Source organism: Rhinoderma darwinii, chromosome 9 (genome assembly GCF_050947455.1).
Source record: "Rhinoderma darwinii isolate aRhiDar2 chromosome 9, aRhiDar2.hap1, whole genome shotgun sequence".
NCBI classification, from domain to species: domain Eukaryota; kingdom Metazoa; phylum Chordata; class Amphibia; order Anura; family Rhinodermatidae; genus Rhinoderma; species Rhinoderma darwinii.
The window spans coordinates 94,582,241-94,598,611 of record NC_134695.1 but is presented as its reverse complement, the minus strand read 5'-3'; the positions used below and the strand labels follow the sequence as shown (position 1 = coordinate 94,598,611).

The following is a 16,371-nucleotide window of genomic DNA, read 5'->3' as shown; positions in this document are numbered from 1 at the left end:
TGTGGCACCCAGGGGAGGAGTCCCAGTCAAAAGTTTGCTAAGGAGCCCAGTGTTTCCTAGTTACGCCCCTGGCTGATAAACATGTAGTACAGTCTACTAAATAACATAATGTAGCTACTCAGCGCCTGTGCTTGATCACCAATGAAATTTCCATGGACATTACTTCCCGATTATATAGAACTTTACGTTCGATGTTCCTGTGCGGTCTGGCTTCCTCATGGTTCAGTAGACCTTACATTGCTTGATGTCTGTTGCTGAAACTGAGAGGTTTGCATTGCAAGAGATGTGTTTTTTAGGGCGTCTGGTAATGCAATTAAGCGCAAACATAATTGTTCGGCTCAGTAGAGGGATTGTGGGAGATGTAACAATTATACACAGTCAGTGGCGCAAATCTAAGGCCTCATTACCCGAGTCTGGCTGGCAGCTTTTTGACTGGGGGGTAAATTATTTTTAGTGACCCAGATATTTGTAGCGGTCAAATTTATAGGTAGGGGCAGGACTGGTGCAAATATTTGGCAAAGTACTGTAATCAATCGCCTGCGGCATCAAAAGTTTTGGAGGTGCCAGTCAAGCAGAGTCTAATACTTTATGTAAACACATTACGGAGCTATGCCGTGTTATTCTGCGTATGATTTTACATGTATAGATCTGGAAAAACGTTGTTCTGGTTCATTCGAATATATTCCTGTTGCCAAGAACCTGTGCCCAGTAAGGATTTATGAGAAAGCTCAGGCAGCTGGTATATGGCTCGTTGTGGTGGTAAGGTTGGCACCATCCACCTTCATTATGGGCAATGTGAACTAGTGCAGGGCTTCAGGGTCAATGGTACTCTTCCATAAAGGATGAGAGGGTGTGGGACAAACAGGCATTGAACCATCAAGTCTTAAGAGTGGATGGCATGAACCAGTACCAAGAGGTTGACCCTACGATGCTCCAGTTTAGGCTGTATAGTGGAGCCTCGCGAAGGTCCATAGACTCAGTAAAAACTATTACCCCCTTAAAAGATTTCACAGTTACACATTCTCCTTAAAGAGTTTGTCTGGCTTAGAAAAGGAATTTTCAAAAACCGTATAGAAATCCTGAGATAATAGAGGGGGGGGTCGCTCATCTATTAGTCAGAGCAGAAAGCGCTGTAAAGAGTCTCTCTCTGTCTCTCAGTGAATCTGGCATGTCAATCCATTACACGAACAGCCCATTGATTGTAAAGGGTACCATGTAAGTCTTCATTTACCCAGTGATGGCGCGGTTTGAAAATTGAACATTGAACCCTCTCTGCCAGGTTGCCCTGCAAACGACTGATGGGAGTCTCAGTAGTCGGACACTCTGCGATCAGCTTATTTTTGGGGGACCCTTCTAACGAAAAGGGATTGTTTAAATTAACGATCCAGTAATTGTTGGAGATTTTCAGTAACTAAAATGTAAAAGGGTTTGGACAGACTCAAAGACCCCACTGATTTTATGACATGTCATAAGACCTACTTAAAGCAGTGATCCCCTATGTGTGTCTCTCCAAGTGTTGCAAAACGACAACTCCGAACATGCCCTGACGGTTTTACAACACCTGGAAGCACAGAGGTTATTAACGGTCTTAAATGGGTTGTCCAGTCCCTAAAATTTGATGGCCTATCCTCAGGATAGGCCATCAATAGGTGATCGGTCGGGGTCCAACTGCCGGGACCCCTGCCAATTAGCTGTTTTGAAGGGGCTACAGCGCTCGTACGAGCGCTGCTTCCCCTTCTTTCTGGTCACTGCTCGTATTGTGAATCGCCGACACAGCAGTAGCGGCGATTCACAGTATTACAATCTTATCCCATTGAAGTGAACTCCGACCGATCACATATTGATGGCCTATCCTGAGGATAGGCCATACATTTTTAGGGACTGGACAACACAACCCCTCTATTGTTACTCTCCCTAGATACATGAGGTCTCATGGCAGATGCACTGTAAATCGCCAAGAAAAACTCTATAAACTTTTTTAGGCGCATTTCTCATACATTTCCAGGACTAACATTCATTTTATCTTTTTAAACAGCAGGGAACATAGTAATGTATAATGTTCTTTATCCTAAAGGATTCATCACAACTGGATTGTTGCCTCTGATCTCCATATGATCATTGTGCCTTTTCATTTCCATGAATTTCGAAATATGCAGAGAACCAGAATCCTATAATAGACCGGTAATATAATATCTTCTGCTCGGATTCTCACATGTCACATAGAAGCTTCTGCAAAGAACTGGCATTGTATCAGTATTTCATTTGTATCATTGTGAAAAGTGACACAATGCAAAAGTGGGCCACATTATATGCTGATCAGCAGTCGACTCTCAGGCGCAAAATAAAAAAAAATACATGAAAGGCATGCAGAAAATGTCACAATTATAACAAGTATAGATCCTCGAGGTGCTGAAATGAGAAAACCCACAGAGTACAAATCAGCCATAAATATTACACATGGCGCGGATTACTGAATTGGTTTACCGTTTTACAAAGCAAAGCAACCAATGACTTTTTTTCTTCTGTCAATATAAGATCATTAACCATAGAGAGTAAAGAAAAGCCTCACATTACAGAGGTGGACCGTCAGCATTGCGGTCCTACACCCCTGGGACAATGGGTTTCATTACAAAGACGTCAATGGGCACCAGGGACCATTGTCAGACGAAGAATGTTCAGTCCAGCTTGCATTATATACTGCCGTTAAAAAGGATTTCCAAAAAGATTCTGTAGATTATAGCAGGGGCAACACACGTTTCTACAGATCTTCCAAGTGGACCTATTTGGGACGTGGACTGGACTGTACCTCTCATATGAAATGATCCCACATTTACCACTTCATCTCTGAGCTTCGAGGAGTCCACTTTATAAGGACATTGTCAATTTTAGGGGAACTATGCTTTGCATTTGTGGAGGTACTATGACTGGCACTTATGGGGGAACTCTGACTGAAATTTAAGTAGCTTATGCTCGTTGGCTGGTACAGATCACTTGTTTTCACTTATGAGGGCATGTTAGAAACTCTACTGCAGCATGTATGTATGTATGTATGTATGTATGTATGTATGTATGTATGTATGTTGAGGTCGTGGGAAAGGGTTAACCTATTTTTTATTTCAGAATGTCGCAGGGTATGTTTCTATACATCATCCTCTATTATCTTATATGCAGCTACTATGGTCATGTACATTTTTAGGTTGACCTGGTCTTTTTTAAGGGTGTGACTTGAGGCTCCTGGGCTGCAATGAAAAATCTGTGCCAGGGGCCCCAAATGACTGCATGCAAATAAGCGCACTGGCGTCCTAACAGGTGGTAGAGGGGCCAGGGTCCGGGTGCAGCTGCAACCTTTACACGCCTATAGTAATGACCCTGATCCCCTTGCTCAATGGGTGATATAAACCTGTAGTGTATTGGTTTCCTCCTGTCCACTGGCATCCGAAAACTAGAAAAAAAAAAAAAGGAGGCATAGAATTGAGGTTCATGAGATTTCCACTCTTGTGAGGAAGTAGGGGTGAGAAATTAAACACTGGGCACTAAGGATGGGTCATAGGGTATCATGAACCAGCAATAGGAGTCGGGAAACATTTCAATAGTCCCTGGAGGATCTCACTTTACTGCATAAAGCCTTCCATGGTAGAAGTTGATTTATGTTCATGCTGCAAAAACTCAGATGTCAAACAGTTTTACTTGTGTGTGTTGTGGCAGTGTTTGCCGAAATTGCCACAATGCAACACTCCTTGACATATAATGGGTTCTATGCCGGTTGTACTCCACCTCCGCACTTTACCTGGAGCCTCTTATTATTTTCTAGGAGATTTCTTAGACTTCACAAGCGCTTTGCTCCGACCTAGTTTTCTTAGTTTGAGTGAGAATTGTGTCCTTTTTGCCCAGTTCTTAAATTAGCAATGCAGTGACCCTCCCCCTGATTTTAGATTTTTTTTGTATGTTCTCAAGACGACTATACTGCCAGCACTCAGTGCTTTGGGCTTGGTAATGAGGCTGGCACTGTCCGTCTCTCCCGGCTATTCATGAGTGGAAATGCCTGCTGGTTTGATCCTAGGATGTTCTAAGAGTTGCAAGGCCCCAGGGAACCGGAGAGAAGCTCTGTAGACACTGCGGGGAGGTCCCCGAGGCGAAGCGCTCAAATATCAGTCTCTCTGCAGTCAATGTCATCATCAACCACAAAGAATATAGAGCAGGCCGGTCCAGCAGGGCAGGGGTCTTATTGCTGGATATTGCCTATAAATAAATAAATCTTTAAAAAATGTGACTAAAAAAAAAAAAGTTTGTAATATTTTTGGGAAACGTCTCCCTATAAAAATTCTCAGTGAATATGAATCTTGCAGTCTTCCTTTTCTGTCAAATTAATGAAAATACTAAATTTCTGGTCCCAGCTTTAAAAGATGCTTAAATGACAAATCTACCTAGTATGCAGCACTACATCACCCTCTCCTGCATCAATACAGAAGTAGAAAACCAACATCGAAAAAAGGAAGTCATAGAACCACGACTATTTTAACAAATACAATATAAAATGTTATTGAAATAGATAAATATTACACATGGTTTAAAAAGATGAAAATAAGGGCTGGATAACCATAAAACTGGTCGCCTCGACACGCGTTTCGAATTTGTTTTCCTCGGAGGGTGACACGCGACCGGACCAGAATGTCATTATCCTTCTGTTAGCTACATCATCTAGTTGGCTTCAGCTTCCCACATAGATTAAAATCTATCTGCATACTATTACGTTGCGTTTACATTGGGTTTGTTCGCATGCCTCATTATGGGGGATATACTAAATCATTTTTATATACTTGGTAGCGATATATAAAATGTCTCTTTTTCAGATCCATCACTTCTTTTCATCTTTTTAAACAATGTAATATTTATTATATATTTCAATAAAATGTATATTGTATTTGTTAAAACAGTCGTGGTTCTATGACTTCCTTTTTTTCGATGTTGGTTTTCTATCTGAGCGGAGATTGAACCACATTTTATTGTTGTTGGGACTAAAAATAAGTATAAATCGATGCATAACTAGACAGATTTTCTGCACAAAAGTTGGGCGATAACCCCCGATAAGAGAGCTATTAGCCCCATATGGATTGTTATCATACGGATTTTACATAAACAATTATAACGAAGAAATTATCTAAAGGGATTGTCCATTTTGGTCTACTACTTTTTGATAGTAGGGTCCCCCAAAGATAAGTTGATCACAGGGGGTCCTGTTTCTTGGCCCAACAGTGATTAGCTGTAATATGGGGGGGAATCTGGCAGCAAGTGTTCAATTTCCCTGCAGCGCCACCACAGGGGAAATAAAGCATTACATCATTTCCAATTAAAGCAATAGGCTGTCCATGTATTTTGTAGACATGTTGGGTCCTCCCGAGCGCAAGATTCTCTTTGTAAGTAGTTTTGTCTATGGTTAATAGATGAGGGTCCTGGACACCCTCTATCAACTCCAAATTCCATAATAGGGTATTTATAAACCCCTTTAATATAATTTAACATGACAGGATAGGACGGCCCAAGGACTTATATTTACTGGTGGTATTTAAACTTTAGGGTCTAATGCTCTTTAAGATAAAGCCAGGTTTAACAATGCTAATATAATTATATTTCCAGGAAAGTATAAATCCTTGGCTTAAAACCTATGGAAATGTGATGCTTTATCAAGAGCCAAGTCAGATACATTACAATCCAAACCAGAAGCGGAAAACGTGCCAATATAAGGGTAGGTGAGAAAATAAAATTAATAAAGAGGTGTGAGCACTTCTCCCAGCACTGTGCCCCTTCATTCTGTAAATTGGTGGAGGTCCCAGCCCAAATATCTTTGCGCGTCATCTTCTGACACGTCTCTAAAAATGTCAGACGACAACTACCTATAACTATACATTTTACATTGTATATACTATATATTCTACATATAAATTAGATTAACTTTGTCAATACATTACATATCTTGTTCTGATCCGGAGTTACATCCAGTATTATACTCCAGAGCTGCACTCACTATTCTGCTCGTGGAGTCACTGTGTACATACATTACTTATCTTGTACCGAGGAGTTACAGCCTGTATTATACTCCAGAGCTGCACTCGCTATTCTGCTGGTGGAGTCACTGTATACATACATTACATTACTTATCTTGTACTGATCCGGAGTTACATCCTGTATTATACTCCAGAGCTGCACTCACTATTCTGCTGGCGGAGTCACTGTGTACATACATTACTTATCTTGTACTGATCCGGAGTGACAGCCTATATTTTACTAGAGAGCTGCATTCAATGTTATTAGAAGCAGTCAACAATCTTGTCGCCAGACACACTCCTAAAACGATCCTATAATGCAGTGGGACGCTTACTTTTTCCTCCATCATATAATTGCACAGTGTCTGGTATAAAGAATGTGCAGACATTGACCTAGCAAGTAATGATCGTATATGATTTCAGCTCTGAAGCCAGTAGAATTGTGATTGCAGGTTATTATAGATAAGCAATGTAATGTATTTACAAAGTCACTTAATTTTTGTATGGAAGTTGTATATATATATATATATATATATATATATATATATATACTGTGGACATACCCTTTAAATGGATATAATCAGCCATATTGTATTCCTAATTAAGTCCAGATAGCGAAACAATCTTTTTTTCTAATCGTTTTTTTCTTTTTTTCATTGTAGATACTATGTGAGCTGTGCAGAGGTCATTGTGCAGGGAGGGGGAGGAGGGGAGTTGTGTCCATTACCAATTGTCAATGGTGGATCCTGTGTTATCCATATATAGGTGTTACCTGTCAGTGTAATCCTGCCTGTGATGATAATGAGATGACTACTCAGAAGTGATCTCTGCAGAACAGGAAGGGTTAGTCTATTATAAATGGTGGATCCTGTTTTATCTAGGTACAGGTGTTACCTGTCAGTGTAATCCTGCCTGTGATAATGAGATGACTACTCAGAAGTGATCTCTGCAGAACAGGAAGCATCAGTCTATTATGTGGCTCAGTGGTCGGAGTGAAAACTGGTAAATTTTAGGATTTACTTTTTTTAATACAGATGACATGAAAACCTCAGCAAAATTAAAAAAAATATGCTTAACATGAAAAACTTGATTTAAACAATAGCTAATGTTCTGATGACACATTCCCCTTAAGTGTTCGAGTTGCAATAAGGACCATTAAAGAGATCAGTTGGAATAGGTTTCATTGTTAGTATATGAAAGCAACTTCTCAAACTGAGAGGAAAAAAAAAAATCAGATAGACGCGATCTATCCTACCTGACAATATCCGATTCCCCCTGTGAGATCTGTGGCACTGGCCCAGTAACCACATCCGGAAGAAAAAGTGATTTGCCAGATGTTTTTCCTGAATGTTCACAGATCCTCCCTATGGGACAGGGACTCTCTTAGCCCAGTAATTACACACTCCATTTCCACAAGCTTCAAGAAAACCCTAAAAATGTCAGAAATCAAAGGAGGTGGAGCGTACGATGCGTCAGATCTCCCTGTGCGGCTGTCACACATCAGATGTAAGGTGACAATGAAACATCAGTGAACTCCGACACAGGCATTTATCAGCGGAGGAGAATCAGCGGCAAAAAGGACGTACGACCAAGGACGCACATAATGTGCTGGAGCCTGATAAGACGAAACAGGATTTTTTTTTACCTAAAACTGGGAACGCAGGGTGACAACCAATAGGACCACCATCTTCCAAAGGGGTTGTCGCCAAGTTTTCTCATATTCTTAAATTACAAATTTGTCTAGTGACACATCACTGACTTCTATTTTGCTACACAAATAGGAAGATCTGCAGTTCAGGAGTTTAAGACAGCTGGGTGACAGCGACGGCCATATTACTTTTCAACAGCAAGGAGACAAACAGATAAGAAATTGTTAAATGGACGTTTTAACAAAGCGACACTTGTGTAATGGGTTTTACTATAAGGGTATGTTCACACGAGGGCGTCCGTAACGGCTGAAAATACGGGGATGTTTCAGCCTGAAAACATCCCCGTAATTTCAGCCGTACCGGCATGTGCAGGCGCTTGAACGCCGCGTCCACTACGGGCGTAATTAGAGCTGCTATTCATTGGAGTCAATGAATAACGGCTCTATTTACGGCCAAAGAAGTGACAGGTCACTTCTTTGACGCGGGCGTCTATTTACGCGCCGTCTTTTGACAGCGGCGCGTAAATATACGCCTCGTGTGAACAGACAAACGTCTGCCCATTGCTTTCAATGGGCAGATGTTTGTCAGCGCTATTGAGGCGCTATTTTCGGACGTAAATCGGGGCAAAAACGCCCGAATTACGTCCGTAAATAGGCCGTGTGAACATACCCTTAACCAACACTTGCATTAGTCTCCGTTCATAGCGTCTGTCACAAATTCCAACAGATTTGATGGAACTCTGATGGCCCCTGTTAATAGTCAATGGGGTCCATGAGGCGCTGGTGGCATCAGTCATATGACTGATCCGGCACTTTGTTGTGGTTTCGGTTATAAACGGAAGCCACGGCACAGATGTGAACAGAGCCGAACAGATGTTTCTCCTTATCTGATATGGGTTATCCTCTCACCTTTGCAGGATGTCATTGAGATCTGCGGTATATTTCGGGGGAAGAGTAGGACTCGGGCCATTCACAATCATTGATATGAGTTTGATCCATCTTGGACAGTCAAAGGCACAAGTAAAAGAACATATTTCATATAAAATACAGCCCAGAGACCTGCAAACAAGCAGAAGCCAATCAATATCCCAAGCAAAATAGTCCATACAGTATTGTGCAGTGGTACAGATAAGACTTAACATGGTATTAAAGTCAAATTAATCAAATATAAAAACACAGATGTAGCAGAGCTGGATCCGTCAATGGAGTTATTCGGGACAGCGCGATATAATGATATTAATCAATGGTTTTCCAAAATTGTGGGTGTGCAGGGAAATAAGTGACCGGACAATTTTTTTTTTCTTTATAGAAATTTCTAACAGTGTGTTTCGTGCAACTTTTTAGTAAAAAATATTTTTAGTGAGATACAGCTGCTTTGTATCCTGTATATAGGGCAGCTGTATCTAGCGCAGAAACCTGTATCCGTCAGGTCAGAAGGACTGACTGGTTCAGTGTCAGCGGGTCCTGCGTGGATCGAGCAGTTACCGATCACATCTAAGTTCATAACTTGGATGTGATCGATAATAGGTGGATCCTGCGTGTAGAGACACCCAAGACCTGCCGACGCTGGACCTGTCAGTCCAGCTGACCTGACGGATACAGGTTTCAGCACAAGATACAGCTGCTCTGTATACAGGATACACAGCAGCTGTACCTCAAAGTAAAAATAATTTTTAATAAAAAGTATTTAGAAAGTTGCACCAAACACACTGATAGACATTTTTCTAAAAAACAAACAACTATTTCAAAGGTGTACATAGTCTTTAAGCTCTGCTACATCTGTAAACAGTGATGACTCTGTTGTGGAGACTTTGCCCATTTAGGAGCCATATGGGTCACTCCTGGTAAAAGACATACGTCCTGATAGAAGCAATCAATCCTAGATTGTTACAGAAAGCAGTGGAGGACAAGGGAAGCATTGTATGGGCATTGTAGCTGGCACAATTGGGAAGCATCAGTCCCATCGCTAGGTCTTGGCACTGAGCTGAGAACACAATTTCGAAATTATGATAATGATATTGTGATTTTGGGGTAAAAAGAGCTGGGTTAGGGTCCTCTTACGTGAGCCTTGTAGATGAGTGCCGATCAACAAGACAGATCAGTGATCGACGCTCGTTTGCTCCTTTAACTAGCAGCTTTGTATGGGGACGAGCGCTTATTACTATGATCGCACATGCCCATACATTTCAATCATGTTTACACAGGGAGATGTGCTGCAGACAACAATATTATTTTTGGCTGCATAAAAAAAAATACAAAATCGCTCCTTCATCGGCTGATCCGTTTCCCCGATTACACAGGGCAATGATCGGGAATGAGCGTTGTGTGAACAGGGACTTTAGAGTAGTGATCACATGTAATAAATTTGATGCCAAGTACATTCCATGATTGAGGGGAGTCCGCTTCCCCTGCACTAGACATTTCAATAACATTAGAAACAGTTTAAAAGTTGGCATCAATGCAGGGTGGTCCAATGCAGAATTGTGAACCCACCCAGGACTGCCCCCCTAGCAACATTTCCGATCAAGAAGGAGGGATGACCAGTCTGAGGTCAACGCCGATTTCCTTTCCTGGAAATAACGGGTGGGAGAGGACAAATGCCAAGTCCTACTGTCCCAGGATGGTGGGATGTGTTTGCATGAACTGAATACACACTGTACGCCCTCCAGAACGTCACACTGGAACTTGAGCTTTCCCAGCACAAAACAGTCAATTCCAGGCAGTCCATCAGCAAGAGGAATAAAGAAATCAATGAGCGACAGTTTATTTTTTAACGTGACAGAATATATACTGCCGTGCCGGGAAGTTCCTGATGCAAGGAACTTGTTATCGAATTATGAAGACTGAAAACCATGGAGCCGCAGGTGGACGTACACAAAGAACAGAACATTGTACAGCGGAATTTAGAGGGGGCGTTTAATAGATTACTACTGTTTAGTGTACTCGTGCCAGAGCAATCATCGAACGCTAATAGATGGAATCAAACGGCGGAACGGTCCCCACCGGTGCCCGGAGGGTAAATTGGGGTTGCAAAGCCAGTACTGGGTACACCTTGACAGTTTATTGTACCTTGAAGTAACTCAAGTCCTTTACTTATAATTGGAACAGGTGTTCACAACACCATACGAGACCTGTGCTCCTCCAATTATCCTCACGCTGGCAGCCGGCTGACAGCCTCTTTTCCCTGCTCTGTCAGCCGCATCCTTCCTCATACCCCACTGTGCCACTCTCCTTCTAAAAATATTTCCAGGCGTTCTCGAATGACCCCTACCTAATGGCCCTAACTGTGCACAGAGTCCGATTCAATCATGGGGTAAAGCCGGGGAAACAAAAGTTGCAGAAGGCATCAGACGCACAGTCAGGCACAGGTATAGGGTAGCAAAGCAAGGGGCAATGAGGTAGACAAAGGCCAGCTCATTGAGATATATATATATACACACATATAAAGAGATAGGAAAGACAGGCAGACCAGGTATACACAGAAATAGGACTATGCAAGGACCGAACAGTGTCTGCACCTTAAATTGGATCGTTCACCTCTACCGATGTCTATTTTAGTAAATAACTGTATTCCCCATAATATACCAATTGTGTAGCATCTTTACTTAGAATTCTGCATTGTGCCGTTCCTCTGTTATTCCTCCTAGAAATGTATGAATAAATTGACAACTGGGTGTTAGCATTCACCTTGTCATAAGAGGGTGTTCCTACACTTTCTCACTCTGTCTGCACTGATTGGACATTGTCAGTTTATGTAGGGACACACCCCCAAGTAGTAACACCCAGTTGTCAACGTATTCATAAATTTCTAGTAGGAATAACAGAGGTACGGCACAATGTAGAGTAGTAAGAAAAGATGCTCCAGAATTGTTAATTCATGGAGAACATAATTATTTACTAAAACAGGCATGTCAGGAGAGGCGACCGGTCGTCTTTAATCACTTCCTGATATGTCTTAAAGTAGATGTTCAGTTGTGGGCTTAAAGATTGTTTAAAGAGGACCTGTCAACCCTCATGACATGTCGATTTTAGGTAATACTTGTGTTCCCCATAAAACAACAACTCTGGAACATATTGTCTTAGAATACGTTGTGCCAATCCTCTGTTCTTCCTCCTACAAATTTATGAATAAACCGACAACTGGGTGTTAATATTCCACTTCTTCAAAGGGGCGTGTCCCTACACTTGGTCATCACTGATTGGACATTGTCAGTCTGAAGAGACACCCCCCAACCGGTAACACCCATTTGTGAATTAATATTTTTTTTAGGAGGAATAACAGAGGAACAGCACAACATTTAAGATCTTAGAAGATGCTCCAGAATTGTTATTTCATGGGAATATAATTATTTACTAAAACAGACATGTCTGGAGAGGTGACAGGTCCTCTTTAAGTCACTACACATGGCTATTATTAAAGTGTAACTAAACGTTCAACAAACTTCTAACATGTCATAGCGACATCAGAAGTTTTGATTGGTGGAGGTCCGATCACCCCACCAATTGCTAAAACAAAGCAGCAGATGTGCTTGTGTGAGCACTCAGCCGCTTCGTTTCTTTTCAGCTTTTTCTGGAAATCAATGCCTTGGAGTACGGGATCAATAGAAAGTCTATGAGCCCATACTCCGATACATCGGCTTTCCGGAAAAAGCCGAACAGAAATGAAGCGTCTGAGTGCTCACACAAGCACTTCGAGCGATTGGTGGGGGTCTCAGTGCTCGGACCCCCACCAATTAAAACTTCGGACATGTCACTACGACATGTCAGAAGTTTGTTGAGCATATAGTTACCCTTTAACCTAATATGTCTTAGGTGTTGTCTGTTTGCCTGTTTCTTACCTTTGCTCTAATCTGTGACTCCAGCTTTCCTGCTCTGTCGAATAGGAGTCGGAGGTAGTCTCAATAGCTCAGGTTTACACTGCAGCTCGGCTTTTTCAGACTGGCTGCTATGTGCTAGCACAAGCTCACCAGTACGTCAGTGTATGGAGAGCTGATTTCCAAGAAGGGCGTAAGAATTGGAGAAAATTGCAGAAATCTGGAGAACCAATACTAATAGTCGACTTGACAGAGGTTCACACTGTGGACACGTCATTGAGACATATCAGAAGAGATCATTGATGGGGGGGACGGGGACGGACTCATGAGCTGGTACCCCACTGATCTCTAGAATGAACAGGCCAGGGGCTGCTTTGAGACCTTCCATTGATATTAGTAGGACTGAATTCAGAATGAATCAATTACATCTTCCAACCTGACTCAATGTTATGACAGATGACGCCTGAATGTGAACCTGTACCTTAATAAATAAAATATGCGGTGTGTATTTCAGCCATCGAAATGCTTTTACCATGCATACCCCCACTCCATCCCCTGAGCGGTCACCCAGTAAAGCTTAGTCTTATTTGAAGCATCCCTGTATAGAATAATGATCCTAAGCGCCTGCCTTCCTTATTCCCTAGACCATAACCATGAATGACAATTGTTTTCAGAGAAGAATAAGGTTGAGCCGGTGTCACTTTGATTAATGTGACAATATCACTGCAACTCTAAAAGCGACCACTGATTAATCCCCAACGTCTTATTACTGCGATGCAGATAGCGAGACCGCCCTGATACGGATGATCTTCAGCTTTGTGTCATTGGGAATATTTGTATGGAGGACAGAAATTCAGTGACAGGTGGACTCTCTATTCAAAAATTCACACAACAAACAGTGGGCAGCTGCGGAGATGGTAGAGACCAGGATGGTGCTCTATTTAACCCCTCTTTCCTGGTTATTTAAAGCCAAAAATACTCAATCAGGGGCATGCATAGAGCATGCCCCTAACTAGATGCCTGTTCATTCCATCACACCCTCTACTCACTTACCACCTCCCTTGTTTGCGGATACGGAGCCCCATCGGGGGTCACACTCCTTATGTAGATGTATTGGGCCATTCTGAGCTTGGTCTCATTTTTAGATTTTTTTTGTTCCTCGGCTGGCACTGGAGAGGTTACGGGGAGAGCTGTCAAGTGTTTGATAGTGTTTCACATTGTGAGTAGTGTCTTATATTAGAAATCAAAGATTCTTTGATACAGAAGGACATAAAATTTTGCTCCAGAACAGACATGAGGTACAGAAAACAGAAAAAGATCCACATAAGAGAACAGACATTTCATTTTGGCAGCAGAGGATGTTTTTTATGTCACATTGCTCCGGTTTCCCAACTCTAAAATTATATATTTAGATGTTTAAAAGAAAGTCTGTGCTCGTCTGATAAGAAAGGTTTATATTCAACTTATAAGAGTTTTCCCACTACAGACGGATGTATCGCTTGGATATGCCATAGAGGTCTTTTTAGGACACCAATCCCAAGAATTGGGGGTGTCTGGTTCCCTGTTCCAGTCACTCCCCAATATAGCGGATGGGAGATATAGGTTGGTTTCCATTTGTTAAAAGGGAGAGTGACAAATGTGGCAGCAAACTGTCCAGTAAAAAAAATAATTATATTATATAAGAACCTGCATTGGTTTTTTTGGTTTGACCAGGTATAGCTATAAAGTCTGCCAATCATGTGTGTGACGAGGGTAAGCAATGGAGGCGACAGTCTAAAGCACATATCGAGTATTACATTTAATATTTTTCTGACCAGCTTTAAAGCATCTGGAGGAGAATGATGCGATTCATTTCTTAATAAGAAGGTTGACGCTTCTGTCCAAACCCCTTCATAGATACATAGTTGAATAACAAAATTCTATCTGATTGCAGCTGCCACTAGGGGGAGCTTACTGCATACGGTTTTATTCTAGAGGTCAATGTATAAATCATATGCAGTAAGTGTCTAAGCTCCCCCTAGTGGTGACAGCAGGCAGAAAGAATTTTAATAATTTAGCTCTATGTCTATGCAGGAAATTTCGAGCTCTGTTTTAATGCTGTGTTTTTCTTTTGTTTTCCTAAAAAAAAAAAAGGGATTGGATCCTGGAGAGTTTTACTTACTAAATAATTTTTTTTCATACTTTTCAGATTTAAAACCGCTAAATACATAAGCTGTCCAGTATAGCTATGCATTGAGGGCACAGTTGCGATTGGCGTATTTATCTTGGCCGACAGCTTGTTCCATCACTGCTGCCAAGCACATGCAGTCCAGCCTCATATATAAAAAGCGTGATGTTACCACATTGGTATAGGTCCAGGTTTGATTCTTTTAGCAGTATTTATTAGGGAAGAATGAATATATATTTAGTTTATTGGGCTTATCCTAAAAATTTATACAAAAAAATATTGCTTCCCCTTAATATCTGGTGGGAATAGATATAGAAAGTGTGTTGAGCTGGGTCCAATCACAAGGGATAAAGAAACAGGGATTCAGCGGTATCTTTTGAATACAGAATAATTATATCGGGGAAACAAACAAAACTTATTTTTAGCCGACTTTAAAGAACCCTCGTTGGAACTCGGCCACGCGTCGTGCTTCACGGCGGTGATCAGTCCAGATATCAGAAAGGATTAACCAGCTGGGGGATGGATAACACAAACAGCTGGGGATGGCGCTGCTATTTCAAAAGTTTTGCTGATCATAAGAGATAAGAGACCCCATATGTAATGGCCGGAAGGAGGTGAAGGGAAAGTGAGCCCTAATCTACCCACCGCCCTGTCCCTGCCTACTTGCAACGACTCGCCCTGGGCGACGAGGTACAACTGGGCGGCGGTCCCTACGCTGTCTAAGTGCACAGGAAAACAAACAGGGAACATGCAAGGGAAGGGGCAGTAGCCACGGAACGCCACGAGGAAACGGAGCGGCGAACGGACAGTCAGGACCAGGACGAAGTGAGTACACCCAAGCGGGCAAGGAGACAGAAGCAAGCCAGGGGCAAAGCAAAGCAGGTCAAGCAGAACTGCAGCAAGGCAGAAGCACGGCAGAAGCAGGCTGGAGCAAGCAGCAGTGGGGCCAGGAATCCAAAAGACTTACAAGCACTGAGGGAGAGAACAGGGCAGGTAATAAAGGACAGGGGGCGGAGCTAACTCCGACAGACCAGGCCGCGATAGGCTCTCCCACTCCTGAGCCTGCCACCCTGGTTGGTGGGAGATGGTGTCAGTCGAACAGGTCTGGCCTCAGGTGTGGATTGATTAATCCCAGGAGTATACCTAGATGAAGTACCTGGCAGATCCCTAACAGTACTCCCCCTTTTATGAGGGGCCACCGGACCCTTACTAAGGGGACCCGGTTTAGTGGGGAAGAGAAGGTGGAACCTCCTGATCAATACCCCAGCGTGAACATCACGGGCAGGTACCCAAGTCCTCTCCTCCGGCCCGTATCCTCTCCAATGGACCAGGTACTGGAGGGAGCCCTGGACCATCCTACTGTCCATAATCTTGGCCACCTCGAATTCCACCCCCTCAGGGGTGAGAACGGGAACAGGAGGTATCCTCGAGGGGGACCAGGACGGGGAGCAGCGTTTAAGGAGGGAGGCATGGAAGACGTCATGTATGCGAAATGATGGGGGGAGCTCCAGACGGAAGGATACAGGGTTGAGGACTTCAATGATCTTATAAGGTCCAATAAATCGGGGAGCAAACTTCCTGGACGGGACCTTAAGGCGCAAGTTCCTGGACGACAACCAGACCAAATCCCCGACGACAAACCGGGGGTTAGCAGAACGTCTACTATCCGCCTGAATCTTTTGTGCGCTCTGGGACGCCTCT

The 16,371-nt window shown here is 42.6% G+C and overlaps 1 protein-coding gene across 1 annotated transcript in view; it reads right to left on the bottom strand.

The window, feature by feature from the left end:
• The window catches only part of LOC142660508 (serine/threonine-protein kinase Nek11-like), a 158,654-nt gene that overhangs the window by 60,079 nt on the left and 82,204 nt on the right, over positions 1-16,371 (bottom strand). The window contains exon 6 of the mRNA XM_075837130.1: positions 8,599-8,748. Coding sequence (XP_075693245.1) covers positions 8,599-8,748 — 150 coding nt within the window. The remainder of the gene's footprint in view (positions 1-8,598; positions 8,749-16,371) is intronic.